Source organism: Hakea prostrata, chromosome 4 (assembly GCF_041222555.1).
Source record: "Hakea prostrata isolate BN-2017 chromosome 4, UWA_Hpros_2, whole genome shotgun sequence".
NCBI lineage: Eukaryota > Viridiplantae > Streptophyta > Magnoliopsida > Proteales > Proteaceae > Hakea > Hakea prostrata.
The window spans coordinates 44,278,178-44,303,472 of NC_142603.1; the positions used below are offsets into that span (position 1 = coordinate 44,278,178).

Genomic DNA, 25,295 nt, shown 5'->3' on the forward strand with positions numbered 1-25,295 from the left:
TCTGGTTTATGGTCTGGTTTATGGTTTCCAGCATATCCTGCTCTTCCAGGAGATATTGCACCTTTCGGTGCCAGAGGTCATAGTTCCTCTCATTCAGCTTATCTCCTTTAGTAAGGTCAGCAACTATGCTCTTTGTAGCAGCCATTTATTCTAAAGACATTACATACAAGGATGAGTTCAATTATTCTAGCATAAAACACAACTCATTCAACAACAAATCATACTAGCATAGTCAACCTACGGGATAAGCATTTAAACCAAAAGAGATGCTAACAAACATTCAATCAAATTCTCATGCAAACCCACATAGACTTATATATTAATTTCATTCTGTGCAAGAAACATGATTGATAGACCCATAATTAAAAATAGTTTTAATAAAATAAAACATGCAATCATGTTAATGCTATGAGGTGGTTCACACAGAACACTTCTACCTCATTAGCTCCCACTAGGCCCCATTAGGCCCTCAATGCTCAAACATCACATAGATTGTGAGCCATTGATGTCCAGTAAATAGAAACACATTCAAAACTGGACAAAAAATCAGATAGATTCTGAGACGGCTCTCCGTCCGGGAATCCGTCTGGATTTCTGCGACCAGACGGTCGACCGTCTGGGTCACTGTGTTTTGTCAGACCAATAGACGGACGACCGTCTGACCAGACGGTTGTCCGCCTGGTCCACAGTGACAAAAAAACAGTGTTTTTCTGATTTTTTTTCTTCCAAAAACGGTAAAACTCGTTTTTTCTCTCTCAAAAAATCATCCAAAAACACATGAAAAAAATCCAGCAATAAATCTTAAACAAAATAATTATCATGGAATTCATGCAAAAATTCACAAGGGAAATTTACAAGGATCCTTCCACTCGGATCCGAATAAAAAAATAAGGGTTTCTAAAAAAAACCCTATCAATTTCCCATGGGTTTCCTATTAAACCTCAAATTCTCCATGGGTTACTATAAGTCTTTTATCCTCCCATTAGATCCATACAATGAAAATAAACAATGGGGAGGAACTGAGAATTGTGGGAACCACGGGTCTGATACCAATGTAGGTAATAACTCCAGTTATCTCAATTCAATTAATTGATGGGAAAGATCCTTACTTGGATTCGCTTTCCTAAATAATAAAGTATACGCAGCGGAAGTAAATCTGGATCCACGTTCTTGTTCCACCACCAAAGCTCTACTAAGGTGATTCCACAATCACTAGGATAGGGAATAATTTCCACAGTCCAAATGCCATATGGAAAGAAGATGAATGAGTGATCTAAAGCAAAGGAAGGAAACCTCCAATGAGTTTCTCCTTCTTGTGTTTCTTGGAGAAAGGGAGAGAGAAATGGGAGCCGCCGTTTTCGGGAAAGACTTTCGTACAAAATCAATCACTTACTCAATTATGCGGTGGTTACCAAAATATATAACCCTATTTTGTAACCGCCTAATAGTGAGTTTCCAATATTGCCCTTGGGCACCTAATTTATTAATTATATTAATAAATTCCAACACACCAAATTAGAGTTGTTTAGGAGGTCATGGCATTTGGTCTGTCCAATGCTCTAGCTACCTTTCAAGTTTCAAGTAGTGATGAATGATGTGTTTAGATAGCAGTTGTGGTCCTGTGGCGTTATGTTTTGGTGTACTTTGATGATATCTTAGTCTACAGTCCAAGCATGGAAGAACATAACCAGCATCTACACACCATGTTCAAACTCTTCACTTCGCATGAGCTGGTGGTCAACCAGAAGAAGTGTCTATTTGGTGTGGGCATATTATTTCACATAATGGGGTGGCAGCAAACAAGAAGAAAAAACAATGCATGGTTGACTGGTCGGTCCCTAAGACACTTATAGAGCTAAGGGGAATTTTTTAGGCCTAACTGGCTACTTTTGAAGGTTTGTTGAAGGATATGATAAGTTAGCAGCACCACTCACGCAACTGCTGATGGAGGACTCTTTTCCAATGGACTCAAGACACTCAAATAGCCTTTGATGCACTCAGGCTGCAATGACCATAGTCCCAGTCTTGGTGATGCCTGATTTTACCAAAGAATTCCTGGTGGAGACAGATGCATCTGGCACAGTTTTGGGGGCAGTATTGATGTGAGAAGGACACCCATTGCCTATTGGAGCCAAGTGCTCAGTATGAGAGCAAGATCTAAATCAGTGTATCTGTGTATGAGAGAGAACTCACGGCAATTGTCTTAACCTTGCAAAAGTGGTGACATTACTTGATTTGCGGCACTTCAGGGTTCAAACAGACCAAAAAAGTCTAAAATTTCTGCTCAAACAGAAAATCTTAGGATGAGACCAGCAGAGATGGATAGCGAAACTCATGGGGTTTGACTTTGAAATAGTCTATAAATCCGGGAGAGAAAACAAGGTGGCTGAAGCCCTCACCAGACGAGGGACAATGAGCTCCACCAATGTCCATTCACTGCAGTTTTTTGGAGGGAAGAGAAGATCAATGAGAAAGTGTGAAACCATGCGAAAGTACAAAAAGATAATCCATGATTTGTTGCAAGTTTCTACATCACACCCACACTTCCAGCTGTGAGAAGGAACCCTTCTCTGTAAGGGGCGGATGGTATGCTGACGATTCCACTCTCATCCTTGTGATTTTTGCAAAATTTCATTCTTTGGGGGTCATTCAGGGTTCTTCCGCACCTATTGAAGGATTGCTTTTATACCCTGTTTGATTGGAATGAAGACAGCGGTTCTGCGCTTTGTAGCAGCTTGTAATGTTTATCAACGCAGTATCATCAAACCATGTTGCCAGGGGGATAATTGGAGCCCTTGCCCACTCCGGAACGTATTTGGGAAGACATTAGTATCGACTTCATTGGGGAATTCCCCATGGCAAAAGGGTGGGGGGACTCCATATTGGTCCTACTTGACAAGTTGACCAAATATGCCCATTTCATGGACTTCACTTATCCCTACTCAGCCAAAGATGTTGCATTGGCGTTTAGCAAAGAATAGTGCAATTACATGGCATACCATGGACCAATTTTTGAGATAGGGACCTTGTTTTCCTCAGTCATTTACGTACAGAATTGTTCCGCATCTCTGAACTGAACTAAAGTTAAGCTGTGCTTTCCACCCCCAAATGGATGGCCAAATCAAGGTAGTCGATGACTCAATTGCATGCTTGAAACTTACTTACGCTGCTTCTGCACCAAAAGACTGGTGCAAGGCTACTTTGGGCTGAGTATTGGTATAATACCACGAACCATGGCGCAGCAAAAATGACACCTTTTAAGGCTGTATACGAGAGGCAACCACCTGTGCTGTACAGATGGGAGACTGAAAGATCGAAGGTGGATGAGAATTCAGTTGGTATTCAGGAACAGGAGATCTTGAAGTCCTTATACAGTGAGATCTTTACCTTCACCTGAGAATACCTGGGAGAATTTCTTTGAGGTGGAAAAGTTTTACCCAGAATTTCACCTTGACGGCAAGGTGAGACTCTTGGGGTGAGAGTATTGATAGACCACTAATAAAAGGAATCTACACATGAAGGGGCAGAATTGGCATTTTGGAGAGCAAGAGTTAGAGGTGAGGATGCGTGGGGCAGCTGGTTGGTTGAGTGGGGAAATGGTTGGGCAGGGGAGTGCAATTCTGACGACAGGAAGAGGAGAGCAGTTTTTTTTTTGGTTGGGGGGGGGGGGCTATGGAGAATTCAGTGAAGTGTTTGGTCGTCAGGCTTCTGTCAGAGTGGGAGGACTTGCATGTGTTGTTGTGAGTTCTATATCTCTTTCTTTCAATTTTCAGCGTCATCCTTTAATTGTCAATCAAATACTAGTCAATTTGATCAATCCTAAAGTTCAGCAACGGCATTTCCGTAGCTTGAATTTCTGGGTTCCTAACATCTATCAGAAACGAGGAAATGGTGGAGGGACAATAACAAGGGAGGGAGGGGAAATAAGGACGAGAGAGTGAAGAAAACTTTTTGCTCTAATACTTGGGCACCCTTTCGTATGGGGCCTGGTTGGTGAAAATCTAACTAATAGCTTAGAAACCCTATGACTGATGGAAAACACATTCATTTAGGCCTTTAGTCAGCTGGTGTTGTGAACTCCAACACACATCCTCTGTTGCTGGACTTATTTTAGATAGTTTTCCAGTGATAGTTCGCACTCTCTGCCTTTTGAATTGTAGGTGCACAAACAATGGTTCGCTCCCAGAAGCATTGCGGCAATATAGCTTGTGGGGGCTACCATTTTGGTCTAGGTTTCCGTTTCTACCTTGTACCCTTCAAACTTATGATTTCATAATGCATGCAATTATTTGGAACCTAACCAATCCTTAGAATCATAGGATTGATGGAAGCACATCATGTTAGGCCCTTAATTACTTGGTGTTGTAGCACTGGTTTGTTATCTTGTTGCCTGACCTAGGCAAATGCAGCTTGGTTGCTGGAGATTTATCCTCGAGCAGTGTCAATGGTCTACTTGGTAAGTACCTAGTGCTTTATAATTTGTATTAACAAATGACAATCAGAGTATTGTCTCTCATAGTTGCTTAGTTAACCGGGTTTAAGAAAGAGAGCTAGAAGTTTGGCTTTAACAGTTAAACAACTCCTGTAAGACCTGAATGAACAAAATCAAGAATCTTGATTTTCTTTCCTCTTCTTTCTTTTTTTCTTTTTTGTTCTCTTCTTCTATTTCAGTTCTGCCGCAAGATTTGGAAAATTAAAAGAAAACAGAAAAGGGGTAGATAGAAATTGTTGCAAGAAACTGGAAGGGGGGGGGGGCTTTCTATTACTGCCTCAAGAGAAAAGGGAGCTTGGGAGGTGCTGTGAAGGAGAGTAAGGGGCTGGGTCCAGGGGTGTCAATTTGCAATCCAAACCGTTAAAACCAAACCTAACCAGCCTGTTATAGCTGGAACCAGCCTAAACCGAATCTTAATGGGCTGTGTTTGGGCTGAGAGGGGCAAAGCCTGAATGGTTTGGGCTGATTCAGGCTAGCCCATGTGCAGCCCGTTAGCCCGTTAGTTCTGCTAAAATATAGTTTTGGAGAGGTTTTAGTGGACTAGTTCTACAAGCCCGTTATTATCATTAATTTTTTTTTGGGGAGAGGTATTAATTTTCTATTAAGATATAGTTTTCTATTCAATAGCATCCGCATTTATGAAACATCCATAGGTTCAATTTTGAGCTTCAGTTCTCTAATATATTTCAAGTTTAACTTACACCAAGTGCCATCAAAATACATTTTGCTTCAAATGCTTTATATTTTATGCTCAAGATTTATTGTGGAGAGTGAATAACAATATTTGTAATGGTTTCAAAACTGTCCTAACTTGAATCCAAACCGTTAGCACAAACTGTAGCCAACCCGAACCCAAACCACACCACACCGAAATCATTATTGTGCAAATGGGCTGTGTTTGGGCTTGGTGTTTTTGAGCCTGAAACTATTAAGGCCAAACCAAAAACCACCCCAAACTGCACCTTTGACACCTAGGGCTGTGGTGCAGTGGTAGAGGGGAGGGGCTGGGATAGGGTTGCAAAGGACGGGAGGGGCTGTACTTACTTTGGAAAAAGGTGGCTGCTGCTGTTGCTTTGAGTTGAAGAAGGATGCTGGAATGCTCAGAAAATTACTTAGTCCAGGTCGTGTGGTTGACAGCTTGACTCCAGGCTTTCATTCATTGATCTTCAACTTATTTTACAATGAAGTGTGGTGGCGATTCTAGCCTTACATAAAGAAGCTTGGTCTTAGACTTGGACTTAACAACCTAGTATGACTTGATCACCAAAAAAAAAAAAAAAATATTTAGTTTACTACTAAAACTCTATTTACTTGCCAACTGAGTGACTGACTAGGATCACAAAATTTAACTAAATAAAATAAACATTATCAAGAAGGAATCTTGTAATAGATTCCAACTAGGGTTTCCACAAAACTAGGACTCTCAAATAACTAGACTTTGACTTGAGTAATGAAGGAAAAATAAATAGATTTAGAATCCTCAAAAGATAAGGAATCTAATTAGACCAAGGACACCCCAAGGAAAGGCATGGAAAATGACCAAAATACCCCTAGGGGCATTTGGCCAGCCCTTTCTGCTGCATGCTCAAGGAGGCTGTCTGGGCTCAATTCATGGGCTTCCATAGGCCTTCTTTTGGTGGTTCATTTGGGGGGAGGGGGTGGCTGGGCCTCTTTACATCAATTGAGTGACTTTGTCATGTGACTACGCAACTAAGTGAGCAGCCATTAACAAAAATGAATCTAGCGAGCCTATAAAAAAAAGTAGGTGAGAAAATGAACCACCCAGTTGAAGTTATTGTATTTAGGCTTCAACAAACTGCATAAATGGATTAGCGTGTACTGAGTGTCTGAGTCTACTGACAGTCAGTGCCAGTTCATTGCTGTTTGCAAGTGGTGATTCCTCAGTTAGAAATAGATATTTCCTAGAGATATTCTTTTCTTAATAATAATCATCGTTGCTAGAATCTTTTGATTGCAGGAGCTTCTCACTCCCTCTGAGGTTCCAGCTTTTGATAAATTTTTGGAAGAAGATTAAATGGTTATCACTTACAGTGAGTCTTGAATTAATTTCTTCGGAGTTGGGGAAAGAACCTTCAATGGCTGTTAGCATTCTTTCAGTCAAACAAGGTCTAACAGCTTACATCTTACTCACTATTTAGAATTTAGATGACAAAGTTTATGGTTCCTTTTTACCCCTCTTAAGGAAATTTTGGGTTCCGCCCTGTAAATCTGGCTTGATGCATAATGCCTTCTCTGTTGTTGGTGTTGACTGAAGTTGTTGTTATTGGATGTATGGAGAATTTTCTTACCTCAGTGTTCTAAATGCAACCTTTTACCGATTAACGTTGTCCAAGTCACACATTTGTAGAAAATATGGGGGAATATTATATTGAAAATTATTTAGAGTCTGTTTATTATATGATGCCTTGGAAGTCTTCCCTTCAGGGTTTTTTTCACTTTTACTGGATCCAGTGAGACTGAGTATTTTGCATTTCTTATTTCAGAGCTGAGTATATCCCAGAAGCTGATTTACTGGATCAAGAATTTATGCTAAAGGGACAATTGTTTCAAAGGAAAGACCTTGAGGTAAATATTCATCCTCTTCTTAGAAAGCAAATGCTAATGCCGACTTGCTTTTCATAAACCTATTATTTATTCCGTCTCTCTTGCCTTGTTACCTCTGGTTATAATGTTTCCTTAAACTATTGTGGATGCATTTTCCTGGATACCCTACATTGGGAGATTTATTTTAGGTGGAAAAAATTGGTTAAAATTTCTTGAGGTTCATCTTAAATTTGTATTAGATTGGTAAAAGTAAGTTCAACCTTAAGGAAGAGAAATTCTATATTTTGAGAATAGAATCCATGGGAAAAGAATTTGTGTAATGCTCAAGTCTTATGTACTTACATACAAGAACTTGATGAAATCAATTGGGCTTTGGCAATTTTAGGCTTTAGCAAAAGAGAGAATTCTAAGGGCCGGACCTTGGTGCAACCATTTTGTAGACCATAGTTTTAACCCCGAGGTCAAGGCATTGAAGCAGCCTCCCAACTAGGGCTGCAATAGGGATTGGATAGTCTGGGCTTTTTCAAATCCAATCCCAGCCCTGAATGCTTATAGGTGAGACTAGGGGTGCAAGTTTGGCCCTAGTGGCTCTGACTCGCCCTATCTTGCCTTGAGCCCGAATAGGATTTGGGCTTAAGATTTTAGCATTGAGGGCAGGTTAGGGCCAAAATATTTCGACCTTGAATTAGGGCCAAGGGCAGGCCTGGGATTAGTCTTTATCTTGCCTGGTCTGTGTGGACCCATCCTTGATTTTGGCCCAAATCATAACCTTGATTGTGGTCTTGATTCTGTGGTCCAGGCAACAATATGGATTTATAAACTTTTTTGTTGTTTTATCACTTTATGGAGAAGAAAACAATATGGAGTTTGAGTTGTTTTATATTTTCATGCATTTTATTCTCAGTTAGTATAAAATGTTTTAATTTTTTTATTTTTGATATCAAATTTAATAGCATGTTAGAAAATCTGTTTTGTTAATCTATATCAGATAACTCAAATTTAAAAATAGGTTAGATTATAAGATTTATTTATTTATTAATATTGTTCATATAATTGAGATATTTTTGATATCAAACTCGACAAGGATATAAAAAAGCTTGGAAGTTATGTTGTTTCTTTACTTTTTCTTTATCAAACAATTTAGATTAACATAATGTTAGATTATGGAAGTTTTATTTTTCTATTGTACATCTAATTAAGATATTATCATATTAGATTTAATAATAATAGCTTGGAATTTATGTTCTTTGGTCTTCTATTTTAAAATTAATAAAAGAGTTGATTTTGGAAGTGTCATTGTTCGATTTGACATCTAATTTTTCAACTTAGTTAAGATAATTTTTATATTAGAGTTGCTACTTGCTAGTCTAGGTCCAAGGTTAGGGCCAATTCACCCTGTCTCTGCCTGATTAGGGACAATCAGAGTGGGGCAGCGATGGGCTTGGGCTGTTAGGGCTCAAGGTTTGGGACAAGGATTTTAGGCCCTAAATCAGGGTCAGGGCGGGAATGAGCTTACTGTAAGCATTTAAGGCCGGGATTGGGTTTGAAAAAGCCGGCTCTGTTGCAGCCCTGTAAGCCCATTCCTGCACTGACCCTGATTTAGAGTAAAAAATCCTTGTTCCTGACCCTAAGCCTGTCTCTATCCCACTCTGATTGTCCCTTATTGGGCCGGGATGGGACGGGCTGACCTTGTCCTTGGTCTTAGACTAGCAACTCTGATATAAAAATCATCCTAGCTAAGTCGAAAATGAGATGCCAAATCGAACAACGTCAATTTGACTATCCATACTCTTATTACATTTAAAGGAAAAAAATAAAGCTTCCAAGCTATTATTATTAAATTTTATATGAAAATTTCTTAATTAGATGTATTATAAAAAAATAAAACTTCCATAATCTTAACATTTTGTTAAATCTAAACCATTTGATATAAAAAAGATAGACAACATAACTTCTAGGCTTTTTTGTATCCTTGATAAATTTGATATTAGTAATATCTTAGTTATATGAAGAATAATTTTTTTTTTCTTATAATCTAACTTTTTAAATTTTCTTATATGGTATATAAGAAAATAAAGAAAAAAAAATCTTAGACAAACTAAGAATTAAATGCATAAAAATATAAGATAACTCAAACTTCATATTGTTTTCTCTTTGCATAGAACAATTTATAAACTCATATTGTTGCCTTGACCACAAAAATCAAGGTTATGATTAGGGCCAAAATTGGAGATGGGCTGTGCGGGACAAACATTAATCCCTCGCCCATCGTTGGCCCTATTTCAGGGTTAGAATATTTTGGCCCTCAACTACCCTCGAGGCTCAGGGCTGGATTGGGCTGGTTGAGGCAACCAGGGCCAAACTTGCACCCTTACTCCCAACAAAAATTGTTGGGGTAAGACTGTGTATCAAAACTGCCCCCCGGGACTTTGCTTGTGCGGAAGCCTTTGGCACTAGGTTCGAAAAAGAGAGAATTCTGTTATAGAAGTTTTGAATTGATGGGTTGATGTAACAGAGGGTCTGGGCCAGTCTTTAGGACCCTCTCTAATTGAACCAGTGGCAAATTATGGCTTAAATCTTGGCTGTTTTGGGTTGAAAGTGAGAGAACAGCAGCTAAATCTCACTCAAAACTCTCAAAGAACCCTGCAGCTAGGTCTGGTTGGTTCCCAATGCTTGTATCTAGGTGTTTTTAGGTCTGGGGTTATGTTTATGCTAGGATTAGGTCTGGAAACTTGAGAGGATCGTTCTGTTATAAACAATCTGCAATTGTCCAAGTAGAGTCAGGTCTCCTATAGGGTTTAGGACTCCTAGTTCGGGCTGGGGTTTAGATTGAAGTTAGGGTAGGGGTGGGGATTCTAGTCCTAAAAGGGTTTAGGCTTCAGGTTAAGGAGGTTGGGAGATATTGGGTTTTTAATTTAATAGGTTTGTGGTTTTAGGGTTTTATGGACAGAAGATGAAGTGCAAATAAGGGAATGGTTTTTTAGAGATAGGAAAAGTGAGAAGAGAGAGGTGTGATCCTAGGAGTAAGGTGCTAGGGGGAAGGGGTGAGATTTTCTAGGGTTTAATGGCTGCCGAAAGGAGAGGGATAGGGGGAAGCTCGCAATGGGTGTAGGGAGAGGAATTGGGTTGGGGATTGTGCTCACTTGTGGGAGAGTGGACTGGTTAACTCTAATTTGATGAAGGTGCTGTAATAAGGCTGCCGTAGGGAGTAGAGGAAGAAGGATGAGCAATTGCAGAATCCTCACACGCAGCCCTGGGGATCCCTCTTGGAACCCACGACTCCAACCCTTCAATGCTTTGCATTATTAATCCAGTGTAATCTGATTACAAGGTGTTTTTTTTTTTTTTTTTTTTGGGGGGGGGGGGGGGTTCTTCTTATAGCCTCATTACATTGAAGGAGTGACACTAGGACTCTGTCTAATTAAGAAACAAACCTGGACTCTAACTAGCAAATCCTCTTTGGATTGGGATTCCCTTTACAACTCAACAACTCAAGAACAAATTGAAAAGGAGTCTTCCAAGGATCTCCTAAATAAAAAATAACTTGCAAAGATAAATAACTAATATCCAGAAGCAATCCTACTTGAAAATTGGATTCCAACTGGGACTCCAACTCTGACCTGGACTCTAATCGCTAATCCAATTGAAAAACAAAGGTAGATATGGAATCCTAAAACTGTCAGGCAATTTACTGGACACTTTTTGTATTCAAAGGGGGTTGGGAAAAACCAGAATACCCTTCTGAGGGTTCTGCCAGCCCTTTGCTGCGCCAATTGGGCTTGGATCTTGTTCAATCTTTGATGGGTTTTGTGGGGGCTGGGCCTGGTTACATCAGAGGTTTTTCTGTCTAATGATACGAATATCAGTTTAGCAGAAATTATAAGGTTGTAATCTGCCATAGGATTTGAAGATTGTCAAATTAGGTTAAATATGTCCAATTGGTTATGTTGTTTGTTTTAGGTGATTTTAATGAGAATTTTTTATCTTCAAAGAATGAGGATAAATTGTCCACATGTGTCATTGAACTGCTACAAAACCAATGTCATTCTTTGAAGATCACAATCTTTCACCTGAAAATCATCCAAAACAAACAACAGAACCAGTTGGATACATTTAATCTCATTTGACAACCTTCAAATCCTATGGTAGATTACACCTTTATATTCCTGTATAGTTGTGGTGATGGTTTGATAAAAATGTTCGTGGTTGTCAAAGCCTGGTGTCACCTTGGTTTTCGTTGCCCTCGCCTTTTCACCTTGACAACCATGAAAATGTTGATGACATTGATTTTCTAGGAGTTCAATGATACACATGGATGCTGTTGTCCTCTCTTCAGGTGGGTATTACTATCTATTTTACTTCTCCTGGAGGATACCTACTAATGCAAAAAATAGGTTCTACTTTTTTTTTCTGATTAGGTTGCTTTTTTCTGAGCAATATTTTCTGTAATATTTTTTGTATTTTTGTATTTTCCCCCTTTACATTTTAATTTTATTCTTTGGTTTTAATGATTTCTATGTCTAATATTTAGTTTCTTATAATAGTGAATGTATTGAGTTTACAGTATGATTCTTTTCATTCTGGGTTCAAATGTTGATTTCTTATGATTGTCTAGTAGCTTGAAACATTATTATAAATGACAGACTTACAGAAATGTTTTTAAACATGATACAGGTTACTAACAGCCGAGGAAACGTGCTTCAATGTAGTCATTATGTGCCTGTTATTGCCCCTGAAGGAAAGCCACTCCCCTGTGTTATTTACTGTCATGGAAATAGGTAAGACAAGCAACTTAGTAGACTTGGCCCAGGTTTGATGTGTTTCTTGGGTTTGGATTTAATATTTGTATTTATTTTCTGAAGTTATGCACTTTTGATGTTCTTGTCGTGGTTAGGGCCTTCTAATATAGGTAACATGTATGAAAGGGAAACCTAAGAATCCTAGATGAATACGGGGTCTGTCCAGTTTTCCATCTGCACAGGGAAACTTGATTGAACGCGTGGCCTCGACTTCCTTTCTGAAGTGTGGGCCTTGATCAGAGATCAGTTTATGTGGCATTCCATGGTTAAAGATGATGTGAATGTGGCTGTCTTAGCTGTTTTGAGCTTGGCGAACTTAAAGGTTTGGATTGACTTGATCAATGTAGTCAATTATCCAACCTGTTTTTGCCTTTTTATAAAATAAAATGATAATAGACAAAGATCTACGATGTAGCACAGCTTCAAACCAACCAACTGGACCAGGTCAAATAGGCCCAGCTGGTCTTTCAGAAGGACCAAAAAAAAGGTTGTCAAAGCGTCTGCCTTGCTGCCAAGGCAACACCTTATCGCCTTGATTTTTCTTGCCCTAATGGGCCAAGGAGACAAGGCAGCCACCTAGGCGCGCCTTATTGCCTTGCTTGGAATCACCTTGATTTTTGTTGCCCTCTATTGCCTAGCATCACCTTGTTGCCTTGACAACCATGCCAAAAAAGAGAACAAAAAAACTGTTCACGTGAACAGTGTCACAACCATTTGTTGGCCTTGAAGGAAATATTGTTTTAAGATTTTGGGGGCCCAAGAATACAATATGTGAGGATCTTTCACGAAGATTGAAGACTGAAGACTTTTTAGATTTTATTTAGTTTCTATTTTAGTGTTTCCTAAGTTTCTAAATGTTAGTTTCTATTTAGTATTCATGCATGTGGCTTATTTATAAAGCCTAGAGTCCAACTTTTTATTTTAGTTAAGTTTCTATTTTTATTATTGCTAAAAATATTAGCTAGCTCAGTAAAATAGTTTCCATACTCTTATGTAGCTTGGAGGGCAAGTAATAGTACTTTCTAAATATGTAATAGGTTGTTCTCACTTCTTAGCACACAGATTTATGAAATTGATTAATTTTAGTAGTTTCCATATTCTTCGCTTTGTGTTATTTTCTTCTCTCTTCCTTGAGTGATAAGAAAGGTGAGGACCTTGCTGTTGAGAGCTAAGTACCAAGTTAGGAACCTAGCTGAGAGAGCTGAACCACCTTTATTCCTTTACTTTCCATTTCTTCTATTCTTCTCTTGTTCGAGCCCAATCTGATTTCAATACCAGCATCAGCTGCTTTTACTTTGAGAGTTATTGTTGTAATTTGAAGAAATAATTGCTCAGAAGGTTATTTTCATTCATAGGCCCCAATGGGGTATTTATAGTTACAATTTGAGTAAATCCTACTCTGAGTAGGATAAGGAAATACAAAGCAAATAGAATAGAAGCATAACTAAAAGAGGAGTCTACTCTAATTAGGAAAACCTTAATCATACTTCCAACAGTTATCTACCTGGTGAAGCCTTCGAACTAGTCCACCTTTTCAGTGGAATATCAGTCTTTCCCTTTTCAGTCCTTTATATGACTGTTTGCTTTGACTTTTGATGTAGGATTGCATGAGAAGTTTCTGTCTTAGATGGTCCTCATTGTTTGGAATGGAATTTTCTTCCTTTTTTTTTTTTGTCTAAATTAATGGGGGATGGGTTTCTTAGCCATCTTGGATCTGAAGCTGCTTTTTAACAGAGTTTGTTACTGACAAGAAATATATCTTGATGGTCTCAGTGGATGCAGAGCGGATGCCAGTGAAGCTGCTTTAATTTTGCTGCCTTCAAACATTACAGTTTTTGCCCTTGACTTTTCTGGATCTGGGCTTTCAGAAGGAGAGTACGTCACTTTGGGTTGGAATGAAGTAAGTGCCTAGCAACTTGGAAAATCAAGCAACAAAGCTATTTCCCAGCGATTTTGATCAGCTAATGAAAAGTATTCCTGCCATTAAAGAATTTTGAAAGTGGAGATACGGTTAACAGTGCTTTATTTCAACATTTTACTTGTTATTTATAGATTTAGACCAGATTTGTGAATTTGATGAATACAAGATTGAGAGTTTAGACTGTAACTAGGACTGGAATGTTTAAACATTCACTTGATGAATTATTTTTCTCATGCTGCACAAGGACTTCCCCCCTCACAAAAATTGAAATCAACAGCTTCTAAATTGTTGTAATCACAGCTGCTTGGTAATGTTATATGGCAATGGTAGTAGTAGATGATAGTCCCTGCCAACCCCCCTGGAAAAATCTGAGTGAGTAGTCAAGAGTCGCCTTGCTTTATCTTATTGCAAACTGACCTGGATTGGTTGTCTTACAGAAGGATGATCTGAAGGCTGTGGTTGATTATTTGCGGTCAGATGGTAATGTGTCTTGCATTGGTTTGTGGGGCCGCTCTATGGGAGCTGTGACCAGGTATCATTGCTGTCAGTTCTTACTGGGTTTCCACACTGTGAGCTTACTGAACCATTTATTTGTATCAAAAGAAAATGTGTGATATTGACCTTGCAAAGGATGAGTATTCCATATTCAGAAATCTATGCCACCATTAGCTATTCCATGTGGCAAATTTACATTGTTCTTGTCTGTAAATATCCTTTGGATGTGCCTGAACAGAGAAACTTATTATTTTGCACACTAAAGTCATCATGTATTTCAGTTGCAATGATTTTTTACTTGATAGTATTGTCAATTTTCAGTGACATGTTAAAGTTTGTACTATTTATTGGTTGATTTGTCACTATGTTTTTGTTTTTTTAATGGACGTTATTGAGATCTTCTGATTTCTGCCTCCAAACGCTTTGATGTTGTACCTGACAGCTTGATATATGGAGCTGAAGATCCATCAATTGCAGGAATGGTGCTTGATAGTCCATTTTCTGATTTGGTTGAATTGATGATGGAACTTGCAGATAGATACAAATTCCGCGTACCAAAGTTCACAGTAAGTAGATAAGTTTCTCAGTTAAGCATTTAGATGCTTCCATTGAGCTTTTGCCAGAAACCTATGATATTTTCTCTCATTAAAGGGCATATCTGTTCCTTTCTAGCTTTTAAGAGAATTTGGAAGTCTCCTTATTGACATACACATACTTCCTTTTAGACAGTTCTACCATTGTTGTCTCATTCCTTGTTGCTCAATTCAAGAAAAATTTATAGGTTGACTTTATAATTTGGTAATTCCCCTTGAGTTGTGGAGTGGAGGTCGATGAACATTTGGTCAGACTTGCCTGTTCTTATCCACACACATATCTGGGGAATGCCCAATGATTCATCTAGATCACTGTCTTGGTTTGCTACTCGTATACTATTGACAAGGTTTCTCTTCATTTCTGTAAGTTTAGAAACAGAACCTGGGTGTACTTTAGACTAGCCTCCTTTTGTAGAGAAAGGTAAAAGAACATTTTGAGCAACTCTTCCCAGATTTCTCTCTAGTTTTTTAGTTGTTGAAGTAAATATTAGTATTTTTGCAAATTTTATAGATAATCATTGGTGCTAACAGGGCTCTATTTCAGTCTAGTGTTTCTAGGATGACTTTACATGCCCCGAGTTTGTTCTCCATGGGCCAGGCCTGCCCTAAGGTTGTAGGTTAAATGGCCACAGACATGGTAGAGAAGGGAGTTCATCTAATCAACCCTTAGAAAGTGTTGATGTATACTTTAGGAAAACCCTTCCCTAACATTTCGAGCTTTTAGGTGGTGGCAAACATAAGGAAAGTTTTAAGGCCCAATAAAAGGCAGTAGCATATCTACCTTGTGTGAAATGATATTGGTATATTGCTGCCAAATGTTGAGTATCTTATCTATCTATTTAAAGCAATGGTAGTCTAGCTATTTCTTTTTTTGAAAGAATATTAAGGGAAAAATTTTACTTTTTCCTTCTTATCATTTATCCACTGAGTACACTTATTCTTTTGCTGATATGAGCTTATAACCCTTTGCTTTCTCCAATGTCTGTGCTTAGTCATGTGTTGCCTTATCTGCTTTTACTGGTCCTAACTTTATTAACATCTTTTCTCTGAACCTAATGTACCTTTTTTCTTGCTTACCCTAGGTGAAGTTTGCAATCCAATACATGCGTAAGGTTATCCAGAAAAGGGCAAAGTTTGACATAATGGACCTGAATGCCATTAAGGTTCTATCCTGCTTGTTACTTGTACTGTTTTAGGCATATTTCTGTATTATTATTTGAAACAGTTTAGAATCTTGATTGTTTATGTTAATATGGAACATAATAGTAATTGAATGCACTGATCTGTAACTTGAATCTGCGTAACAGCTAGTCACAGTCATATCCAGGGGATTTCACACGGGTAAATAGAGACCCTGTCCCGTTTATAGAAGTTGGCTGAAATCATTTATGAAGTAATTAAGTGATGCAGCTTGGCTGATTAAAATAGCCACTGATGTAGGGATTCTTCCTTTCAGCTGCCAAATTGTGTATTAGGACAAGTTTTAAAAGATTTTGTGAATGAAATAAAACCAGAAGCTGTAAAAGGGATTTTGTCATATTCATTCTTAATTTTTACTTCTTTGGTTGCTTATGAAAGACTGTTGTATAACATATTTTTATTATAGGTTGCAAAGTCTTGCTTTGTACCAGTTTTACTTGGTCATGCTACCGATGATGATTTTATTCTACCTCGCCACTCTGACCAGATACATGAAGCTTATGTGGTAAGCACATTGAAAATTTCCGGTAAAGTATTAGAAATATTTTCCCACTTGGCATCCAATTTTGCATCACACATTTGCCACTGCCATTCTAGTGTTAACATTCTTATTTATTTAAGGGACATAATTTACACCCAAATATAACCTTCATTTTATAGTATTAGATAGTATTAGATTATATAAGCTCTTTCTTTGATTTCTTTAGCGTTTGTGTGCAAAAACCACGTTACAGACACACTCTGATTCTTTTTAACCTGAAGTTTTTCCTTTGATATATTTGTTCCTGGAAACAGACATGGACAATAAGAGTGTATGCAGTAATACGTTTAGAATGACTGCTGCATCCTTGTGGATTTATGCTTATAAAATTTCTCGCTTGCAGCAAACTTCCTGGTTTGTCAATCACCCGACGTGAAGGTTCTGATCGGTGAATCTTACGTGTACTAATTTGAGAAAGTTGACCCCTTAGTTCATGTATGAAGTATCACGAGATATATCCAATCAAGTTGTTTATGCTATATATCAAACCTGACACTAATTGTTCAAAATAAATAAATGAAATTCATAACAGCATCATAATTTTTGTGCTGTTGTGCAGTTAGGATAGGATCACTATTTTATCCTAACAGATCTGTGCTGGCAACTGATGAATACTTTTACTTGTGATTTCTCTTATTATTACATTTTCTTCTAGTTTTAGAAGTAGAATTCTACCCTGTTACTTACCAAAATGAAACAAGGTAGAATTCTATTTATGTGAAACTCTTCTCAATTACTTTATAGGATATTTACTGTCATTATCTTGTTTCCCTTTTTTTATTTCAAATTATAAGAGAGTACATTAATGAATGGGAATAGAAGATATCTCCATTTAAATTTATATTTACTCCCCCCCCCCCTTTTCGGGGGTGGGGGTGTTGTAATATTACCCGCATACTATGGCAATATATGCGTTGCATTTCTATCTAATTTTAACCCATTTACTCAACAGGGAGACAAAAATATCATCAAATTTGAGGGAGATCACAATTCCCAACGCCCTCAATTCTATTTTGATTCTATTACTATCTTCTTTCATAATGTTTTGCAACCTCCAAAAGAAGCAGTTGAGAGGAATTATTTTGGGACCATGCACGATTACTTTGGCAAGGTAGATAGATACGAAAAAACCTGGTTGTGGATTTTGATTATGCTGGAAAATGTTGGGTACCAAGTTTCAGTTCTGATTTGACAAATTCATCTGCAGGGTAGTTGGAATACAATGCATGAAATGGGACGTATAGATCATAGTTTTTCAGAAACTTCAGGCATGATATTCCTATCACTTCTGTTTTGTTCATGCTAGTTTCTATTATACCTTTTATTTTTAGAAGACTTTTAGTTCTCCAATTGATTGGCTGCTAATTGCAGAATCAGCAGCAAAAAGCACAGAAGATGTAATAAAAAAACTTCATGCAATAAGACCCATGAGTCGGACAGAGGTCAGTAAAACTTGGTTTGAAACGTGTCAATTTATGAACATGCAGTATAATTCAGTTTAAGTTCAATGGTCTATGAGGCTCCAGCTTATCATATTTCATGTGCCTTATTACTTATTAGCTTCCAGTGAAACTATCATCCGCTCACTAAAAACACATATATTATTATGTTCTGTATTGTAAAACATTACATGGATGAGGCTATCCTTGTAACTCTCTTGCTTTGGCTGGCTTATGTCCAAAATAAACTTATCGAGATTTCAGAGTAAAATCAAGAGTAGAAATGGGTCAGAATTGGTAGTTGTTTCCCCCTCTCCAAATCCTCTTTTTGATTACTTTTACAGGATGGAGTGGGGTGAGGAGTGGAAGAAGGGCTGTTGGATCCAATCACTCGGAAAGATGGCCAACTTGATACATTCCTAGTTTTTCAGGTAGCAGGAAAAAAAAACCTTAGGATTTGCTCCCAATCATGGAGGAAGCAGGCTGTTCAGGGCCATCTGAGCTTTTTGGACTTTGGTCACATGTTTAAAGCTGCTGTCCCTTAGGATTTGCCTGGTTGCTCTACGTCAAATAAGTTGCATCGAGTTATATGCAAGTACGGTGTCATGTTGTGCGTATGACTGAAATTCTGACTACAGACATCATTATAGAATACTCTTGAATGTTGAATACTATTTAGTTTTGTTTGCATCTAATATTCGTTTAACTTACCATATGCGTGTTTCTTGAATACTGTTCAGGTCCCTTCTGATATTCCCTCCAAAGAACAGCAATCTGGAGAGGTAATTTTGCTAGTGTTTTTTTCTCTTCAGTTGTAATTTATAAGATTTCAACCACACAACCCCCCCCCCCCCTTTTTCATGTTCTTAGTCAGTATGTATGATTTTGTGAGATAGTGATAACAATAGATTAAGAGAAGGAAAGAGAAAATAAGATAGAAGAGATCAAGAGATATAGTAAGGACAGGACTTTGTTTACGGACAAAGCAGTGAAATTTAGCACCATTGGGAGGCTACCAGCCTCTTCTTGGGATAAAATTGGGGTCTGATTCTCAACCACCTCTATTATTATTGTTATACCATTCATGGAGATATTACATGATTGCGTAACTATGCAACATCCACACATTACTACCCACTTTCCGACATCCACTTCCAACTCCTATTCAAACCATTTGCAAATAGAATTATTAAACTTTGACGGTAAATAACATTCCTTCCTTGGAAGTTTGCATGTTCTTGAGGAAGATAATGTAGAAATAATATCAAAATAATTTCCCCCAGATCCCAAAATTTGAGATCTTCTTGGCTTTTAAACCTCATTTTGAACATCGGGGGAAGCTTTCATCAACTGGCTTAGTACTGAAGATCCACCTTAAGTGTTCAAGGCCATCAAATTCTTAAAATTCATTGTGCAAGAGGATGTTAAGATGGCGACAGCAGTGTTTTATCCTGGATTTCTTAACAAAGAACACCATCTTTCTTTATCGCTCTGTTTGGTTAGAGGAATATTCTTAACAGCTTGTTGATCTCTTCTATGATTCGGGAATGCTTCCTTGTGATTCTTTGTTTTCCAACTTGAAGTAAACGTACTGTGCTTCCCAATTTGTCAACCCGTTTTTTCATCCCAGGATCTAATGCAAATTGTTACGTGCAAGATAATCTTTAAAAAGTTAATAAAAAAGAGAAGAAAGATAAATAATACAGAGAAAATATATGATGGAATAGATATAGTAGGATAGGGTCTGCTTTACAAAGCAATGATGTCTGGTGCAATTAGGAGGCTGGGGTTAAATTCTCCACCCCTCTATTACTGTAATATTGTTTATAGAGACACTACATAATAACAAACTACATCCATCTGTACACAACATCCACATATTACTTGCCCACCTTCCGACAACTCTTAATACTCTCTGACTCTTATCCTGTTATTCCATTGGCAAATAAAATAATTAAATCTGGTAGTATGCAGCATTGCATGCTGTCCAATCATGTAGCTTTTGGTAATTTTCATTTTGCTCCAGGTAGCCCTTTCCGTGACTCGAACCTGTGATGTGTTGTCCAGCTCTGATACCAAATATCAGCTACATGATCGATATGTGAAAAAGCTCTGAAATTGATGTTGATGGAATGCAGCCTTGTAACCTATTCCGTACTACATTAAGACTTATTGCCCATACACTAGAGCAAGCCTTGTTAAGCACAAACAATATGCCTGCAGCAACTCAGCCAATTATTTGAGAGCTACCAAAGAATCTAATCAAAATGTGGTGGTGTTGGTCATCTGTTTCATCGACTACACAAATCTATTCCTTTTAGTCAATGAACCACCTCTTTGATGTTCTGCAGTAGTGGCCCAAAGACATTGATGATTGTAGTGTTCCTTGATTCTTCTGTTCTTTCCCTTGCTGCTGCATACACTTTATTTTGAAAAGATGTATGAATAGTTTTATGTTTTCATATTAAAAGATGTTAGATGGTTTAGATTTGACATCAATTATTAGGCAGGCTGTGGTGTTTTTATCTGTAACGTTGCTATTGCATTTGCTGATGATCTCATGTCTTGTCGCAGAAGGAAGGAAGTGAAAAGGAGCCTGCCTCATCCTCTGGGCTAATCAGCTTTGAATTCTCCAATGGTGATCTCTGTGGACCACATGTCCCAACCGCAATAGATGATGGTGATGATGACGAGGAATATGTGGAGTACCCCTTAGATGGTATAGCAGATTTCCCATGCAACGCTGAAGAGGAAGAAAGGGTAAGTCCCATACTAATTTTAGTTCCCATCATCCCATATTTTAGTTATTTTGCTTGCAATATTTCACATGTTCTGTCAGGGGGTTTATGGGCCATTCTAGTGCACCTCGATCGCTATTCAACATGCTTCTTGAATGGAATACTTCTTATCATTCGATTTACAGCCACCTTAACCTTACTAGTTCCAGGTTGGAAAGGGACTCGCTGCAAGACAACTGCTCATCCTATGAATCAAACCAGGGGGGAACCCCGCATAGAGGGCCTTAATCCACTGAAACAAGTGTGTGTGTGTGTGTGTATTATATATATATATATATATATATATATATATATATATATATATAGAGAGAGAGAGAGAGAGAGAGAGAGAGAGAATATTAGTGGGCTTCCTTTGTTCTGTACCATGTTTTTCTATATTAATGTTTAAATATTATCCAGATGTTGATGGCGGCAGTTTTAGAATCTCTAAAAGACATGGAAATCAGACAGCCTCCTGAGGAGCAGCAGCTATCCAATATCGGCGCCATTTCACCTGAATGTTCGCAGAAAGAAACACCAGGAACAACTTCTATCACAGAACAACCAACACTTTCAAAGACACATGATGGTGCCATTCCAGCCATTTCACCTGAATGTTCGCAGAAAGAAACACCAGGAACAACTGCTATCACAGAACGACCAACACTTTCAAAGACAGATGATGGTGCCATTCCAGAAACAGCCACCGAGGACTTGGTCTGTGAAAGCCCTTCACCAGATGCAAGTGAGCCCACAGGAGGAAGTACAGAGATTTCTGCTAGAAGTGACACGTCATCAAGTGATCATGGATCAGCTACAGGTGACGCCTCAGCAGAAAATGTTGACATTTCAGGTGGTACACGAGCTACCTTGACAGTGGAGAAGAACCCAACCAACAGCATTGTAGATGGATTGACACAGAGGTGGGGTTTCAACTTCTTTAGGAATAATTGAAGCAATTAATATGTTGCAACAAATGTGAAGATGTGATTAATTGGTGTTGGTGTTGTTAGGGTATAGGAAAGAAAGAGTCACATACAGTAAGGGGATGGGGGAAATGAGGAAAAAGTTACAATGTGATGTGTGCAGTCTGTGTGTAAGTGGGAATGATAATTTTTTTTCATATTAATGATTCAGTTCTCTTCTCCCCTGCTCACTTTCCTGGCTCCAAATTGTTGAGTTAGCTGAAGGGCTTATTACATTGATTAGATAATTGATAGCCATCAGAGATATAATCCTCTTCTAATGTTCAAACATGAAAACTGACCTCTAATCAATTATCATAGATATAATCCTTCCTCTAATGTTCGAACATGAAAACTGATCTCTTACTTGAAAATTATGCACAAGGGCATTTTAGTTATGAATAACTAAAGTAATGAAAGTTGCAAGCACCCTCCCATAAGGGACTCTTTTCACAAAGCCACCTAGAAAATGCCCCCACCGAATCTTTGAAGACTCCCCCAACTAATCCACCCCTGTGGAGGTGGGCTCCACTGCACTAATCTCTTGATCAAACCAGCGCTACTTGATCAAGTGCACACTTTCCAGGCATCTTCTACCGATGCATAATAATCAAGAGCAAGACATCTTCCATCTAGTGGTCTCTTAAACTCCTCCTCATGGACATCTTGATTATGCCAAGACCAAAGTAAATAACATGTGCGCGAAAAACACCCCGCCCCCCCCTCTGCGTTGTGGTGGTGTGGTGGGGGGGGTGAAGGAGGGCCCACAAATCAAACCCTCGATCGGAAACACCCCCTGCGGGGGGTGGGGGGCGCGCCCCCCCCCCCCCCCCATAAAAATTACTAACAACATGGAGGAGGAGGGCGCCCCCCCCCCCCAAAAAACAAGGGAACAAGGTGATGAGTGGAAAAAAATAAATTTCAATTTAATTTTATTGTAGTAATATATGGGTTTTTGTTTTTTTTTTTTGTTTTTTTTTTTTTGTTTTTTTTTTTTGTTGTTTTGAATGGCTTATTGATCCATGATCTCAAGCCCTTTATTTATAATAAAGTGGAAAGTAGACTATTACAAGGAATAGAAGTTTACATGAATGCAAACTCTAATTTAATTCCTATACAAACTCTTATTAGACTCCTAATAGAATCCAACACTCCCCCTCAAGTTGAGGCATGGATATCACACATGTCCAACTTGACCAAAAAAGTATAAAACATCTGTCCAGGTAAATATCAGCAATTTGATCTTCAAACTTATAGATTACATCTGCCTTACAGACTTCCATTTGATTTGTCCTCATCTTTACTGCAACTTTATGTCTCCAAGGAAGAACGCCCAAGTAAAGAAGTAGAATCTTCAAATGTTGAGAAGACTAAATTTCTGCACAAATTTGAGGGAAAATATATTTTTGGGGTAACAATAGCTAGGAAAAATAGCCAAAGTGAAAGTTTTGATTTGTAGCAATGTTAGATCCTTTAAAGGGAAATTTTGCCAAGGGGCAATCTCCAAAGGTAGGGGAAAATTTGTCAAGATAAGTGACAATCTCCAAAGGTAATAGAGATCAAGTTCTGCAAAGGTCAAACGACAAGTCTTTTGCAAGGTTAGATCTCTGAAGGGAAGATGTCAAGTTAAGGGGCAAATCTCCGGGTTAACGAGAGATTAAGTTACGCACAGTCAAAAAGATAGATCTATAGCAATGTTAGATCTCCAAAGTGGAAGATTGCGAAGGTAAGGGACAAACTTTCAAAGGAGTAGAAGATTGCGAAGGTAAGGGACAAACTTTCAAAGGTAACAAAGATCAAATTCTGCATAATGAAGTCTACATGAAAGGCTTTGAATTGTAGACATCTTCAATCTCCCCCTCACGTGTAGCGTTACACGTGGGAAGATAATAACAAAGGAAATTCCAATGGGGAAACTTGGAAAGGAAGAAATTGTAATGGTAAGATAAAAGTATCAGGAAAACAAATCTAGAGAAAATGACAAAATTTGAAAGGGGGTTGACCGAGCCTACGGTGCCTCTAATGAAGGTCTGATATTACCGAATGGACTGGTTTAGAAGATGTAGTCAAAGCAGAAGTAGATCCTCCAATTGGCTCGAGCAAATAAAGTCCATTTACCACGACCAATCTCCTTCCCCAGATCCTGAAGTAGCTAGGTAGGAGTTGGTAGGGGTAGTAGAGGAAGCAGTGGTTGAGGCTGCACCGGCGATAGAAGACCGCATAATACGTCGCTGAGTAGCAAACTCCTCCCGCCAAAAACCAACGTCTGCGAGAGGGTGTGGTGGAAAGCTGTCTCGTAAAGATTAGCCCTCTTGTTTTCCCCTGTCTTTGTGCTCGTTTTTGCTCAAAATCAGCAGGCTTCCCATGCAGTTTCCAACAATTTTCCTTGGTATGATATGGTTTGTGACAGTGCTCACACTTGACAATCTCCTTAGCCGGATCAGATTTAGTGCGAACAGACTGTAAAGCTGATTTCTCCATAATAGGAGTATGAAGCATGACTAATCGACGACTTTCCTCACACTGAACAAGAGCATAAGACTGTTCTAGTGTAGGAAAGGGAGAACGACTTAAGACTTGCACTCTGATCGATCGTACTCTCACGTTCAAACCCTCGCCAAGAAGTCATATACTCGAATCTTATCAATGTACTTCTTATATGTCGCCACATCATCTGGATTAGTGGGGTGATAATCCCCATAATGATCCAACTCTTGCCAAAGAGATCGCAACTCAGCATAATAGTGGGCCACAATTAGTTCCTTTTGGGTAGTCTCATGAAGCTTCTTTCGTAGCTCATAAACCTGTGCATCATTCCCCAACTGTTTATATATTTCAGTAGTAGCCTTCCAGATTTGGGCTGCAGTATCAAGTAATAGGTAACCTCGGGCAATATTTGGATGCATGGAATTCAAAAGGAATGACATAATAAGAGAGTCGTTTGATATCCATTTATCCTGTAAAACACCTGCGGTAGTGGGTTTGATAGTAGTGCCCGTAATGTATCCAACTAGTCCTCTTCCAGCAATAGTCAGGTAAGCAGATCGAGACCAGATCAAGTAATTTGTGCCGTCAAATCTTACCGAAAGAGAATGAAAAGTGGAAAAATATTCGGATCAGTGGGAGCAATAGTATCATCAATAGTTGTCATGTTGACAAAATTATCTGCAATTCTTCAGTTTTCACCCTTTCGAAGTAACAGAAATGTCGCAGAATGCAATAGCCAAACAACCCAAACAGATCTACCTCTTTTTTTTTCTTTCTTTCTTCCCCCTTTTTTTTTTTTTTTTTTTGCAATGACAAATATGTCCTTGAAAAACGGAATTTGCAAATAAATCTCAAAACTTATACAAATTTACATATAAGTCCCGTAAAGCAAATTTACCAAAATAACTCAAACCGGAATTCAAAACTTGAATCCAAAACTTAAATTCAAAAATTGAATTCAAAAACTTGAATTCCCCCCAAAAGCAAATTTACCAAAATAACCCTCAAAACTTGAATTCAA

The 25,295-nt window shown here is 38.4% G+C and overlaps 1 protein-coding gene across 1 annotated transcript in view; it reads left to right on the plus strand.

Moving 5' to 3' along the window:
• The window catches only part of LOC149019039 (uncharacterized), a 29,982-nt gene extending 7,763 nt beyond the window's left edge, over positions 1 to 22,219 (plus strand). Inside the window, exons 2-14 of the mRNA XM_089153127.1 lie at positions 6,997 to 7,078; positions 11,732 to 11,835; positions 13,630 to 13,756; positions 14,215 to 14,309; positions 14,715 to 14,838; positions 15,948 to 16,028; positions 16,472 to 16,570; positions 17,559 to 17,717; positions 17,814 to 17,874; positions 17,978 to 18,048; positions 18,786 to 18,827; positions 20,620 to 20,805; positions 21,243 to 22,219. Of these exons, the coding sequence (XP_089009253.1) occupies positions 6,997 to 7,078; positions 11,732 to 11,835; positions 13,630 to 13,756; positions 14,215 to 14,309; positions 14,715 to 14,838; positions 15,948 to 16,028; positions 16,472 to 16,570; positions 17,559 to 17,717; positions 17,814 to 17,874; positions 17,978 to 18,048; positions 18,786 to 18,827; positions 20,620 to 20,805; positions 21,243 to 21,776 (1,765 nt within the window). The 3' untranslated portion in view covers positions 21,777 to 22,219. The remainder of the gene's footprint in view (positions 1 to 6,996; positions 7,079 to 11,731; positions 11,836 to 13,629; positions 13,757 to 14,214; positions 14,310 to 14,714; positions 14,839 to 15,947; positions 16,029 to 16,471; positions 16,571 to 17,558; positions 17,718 to 17,813; positions 17,875 to 17,977; positions 18,049 to 18,785; positions 18,828 to 20,619; positions 20,806 to 21,242) is intronic.
• Positions 22,220 to 25,295: the final 3,076 nt, after the last annotated feature.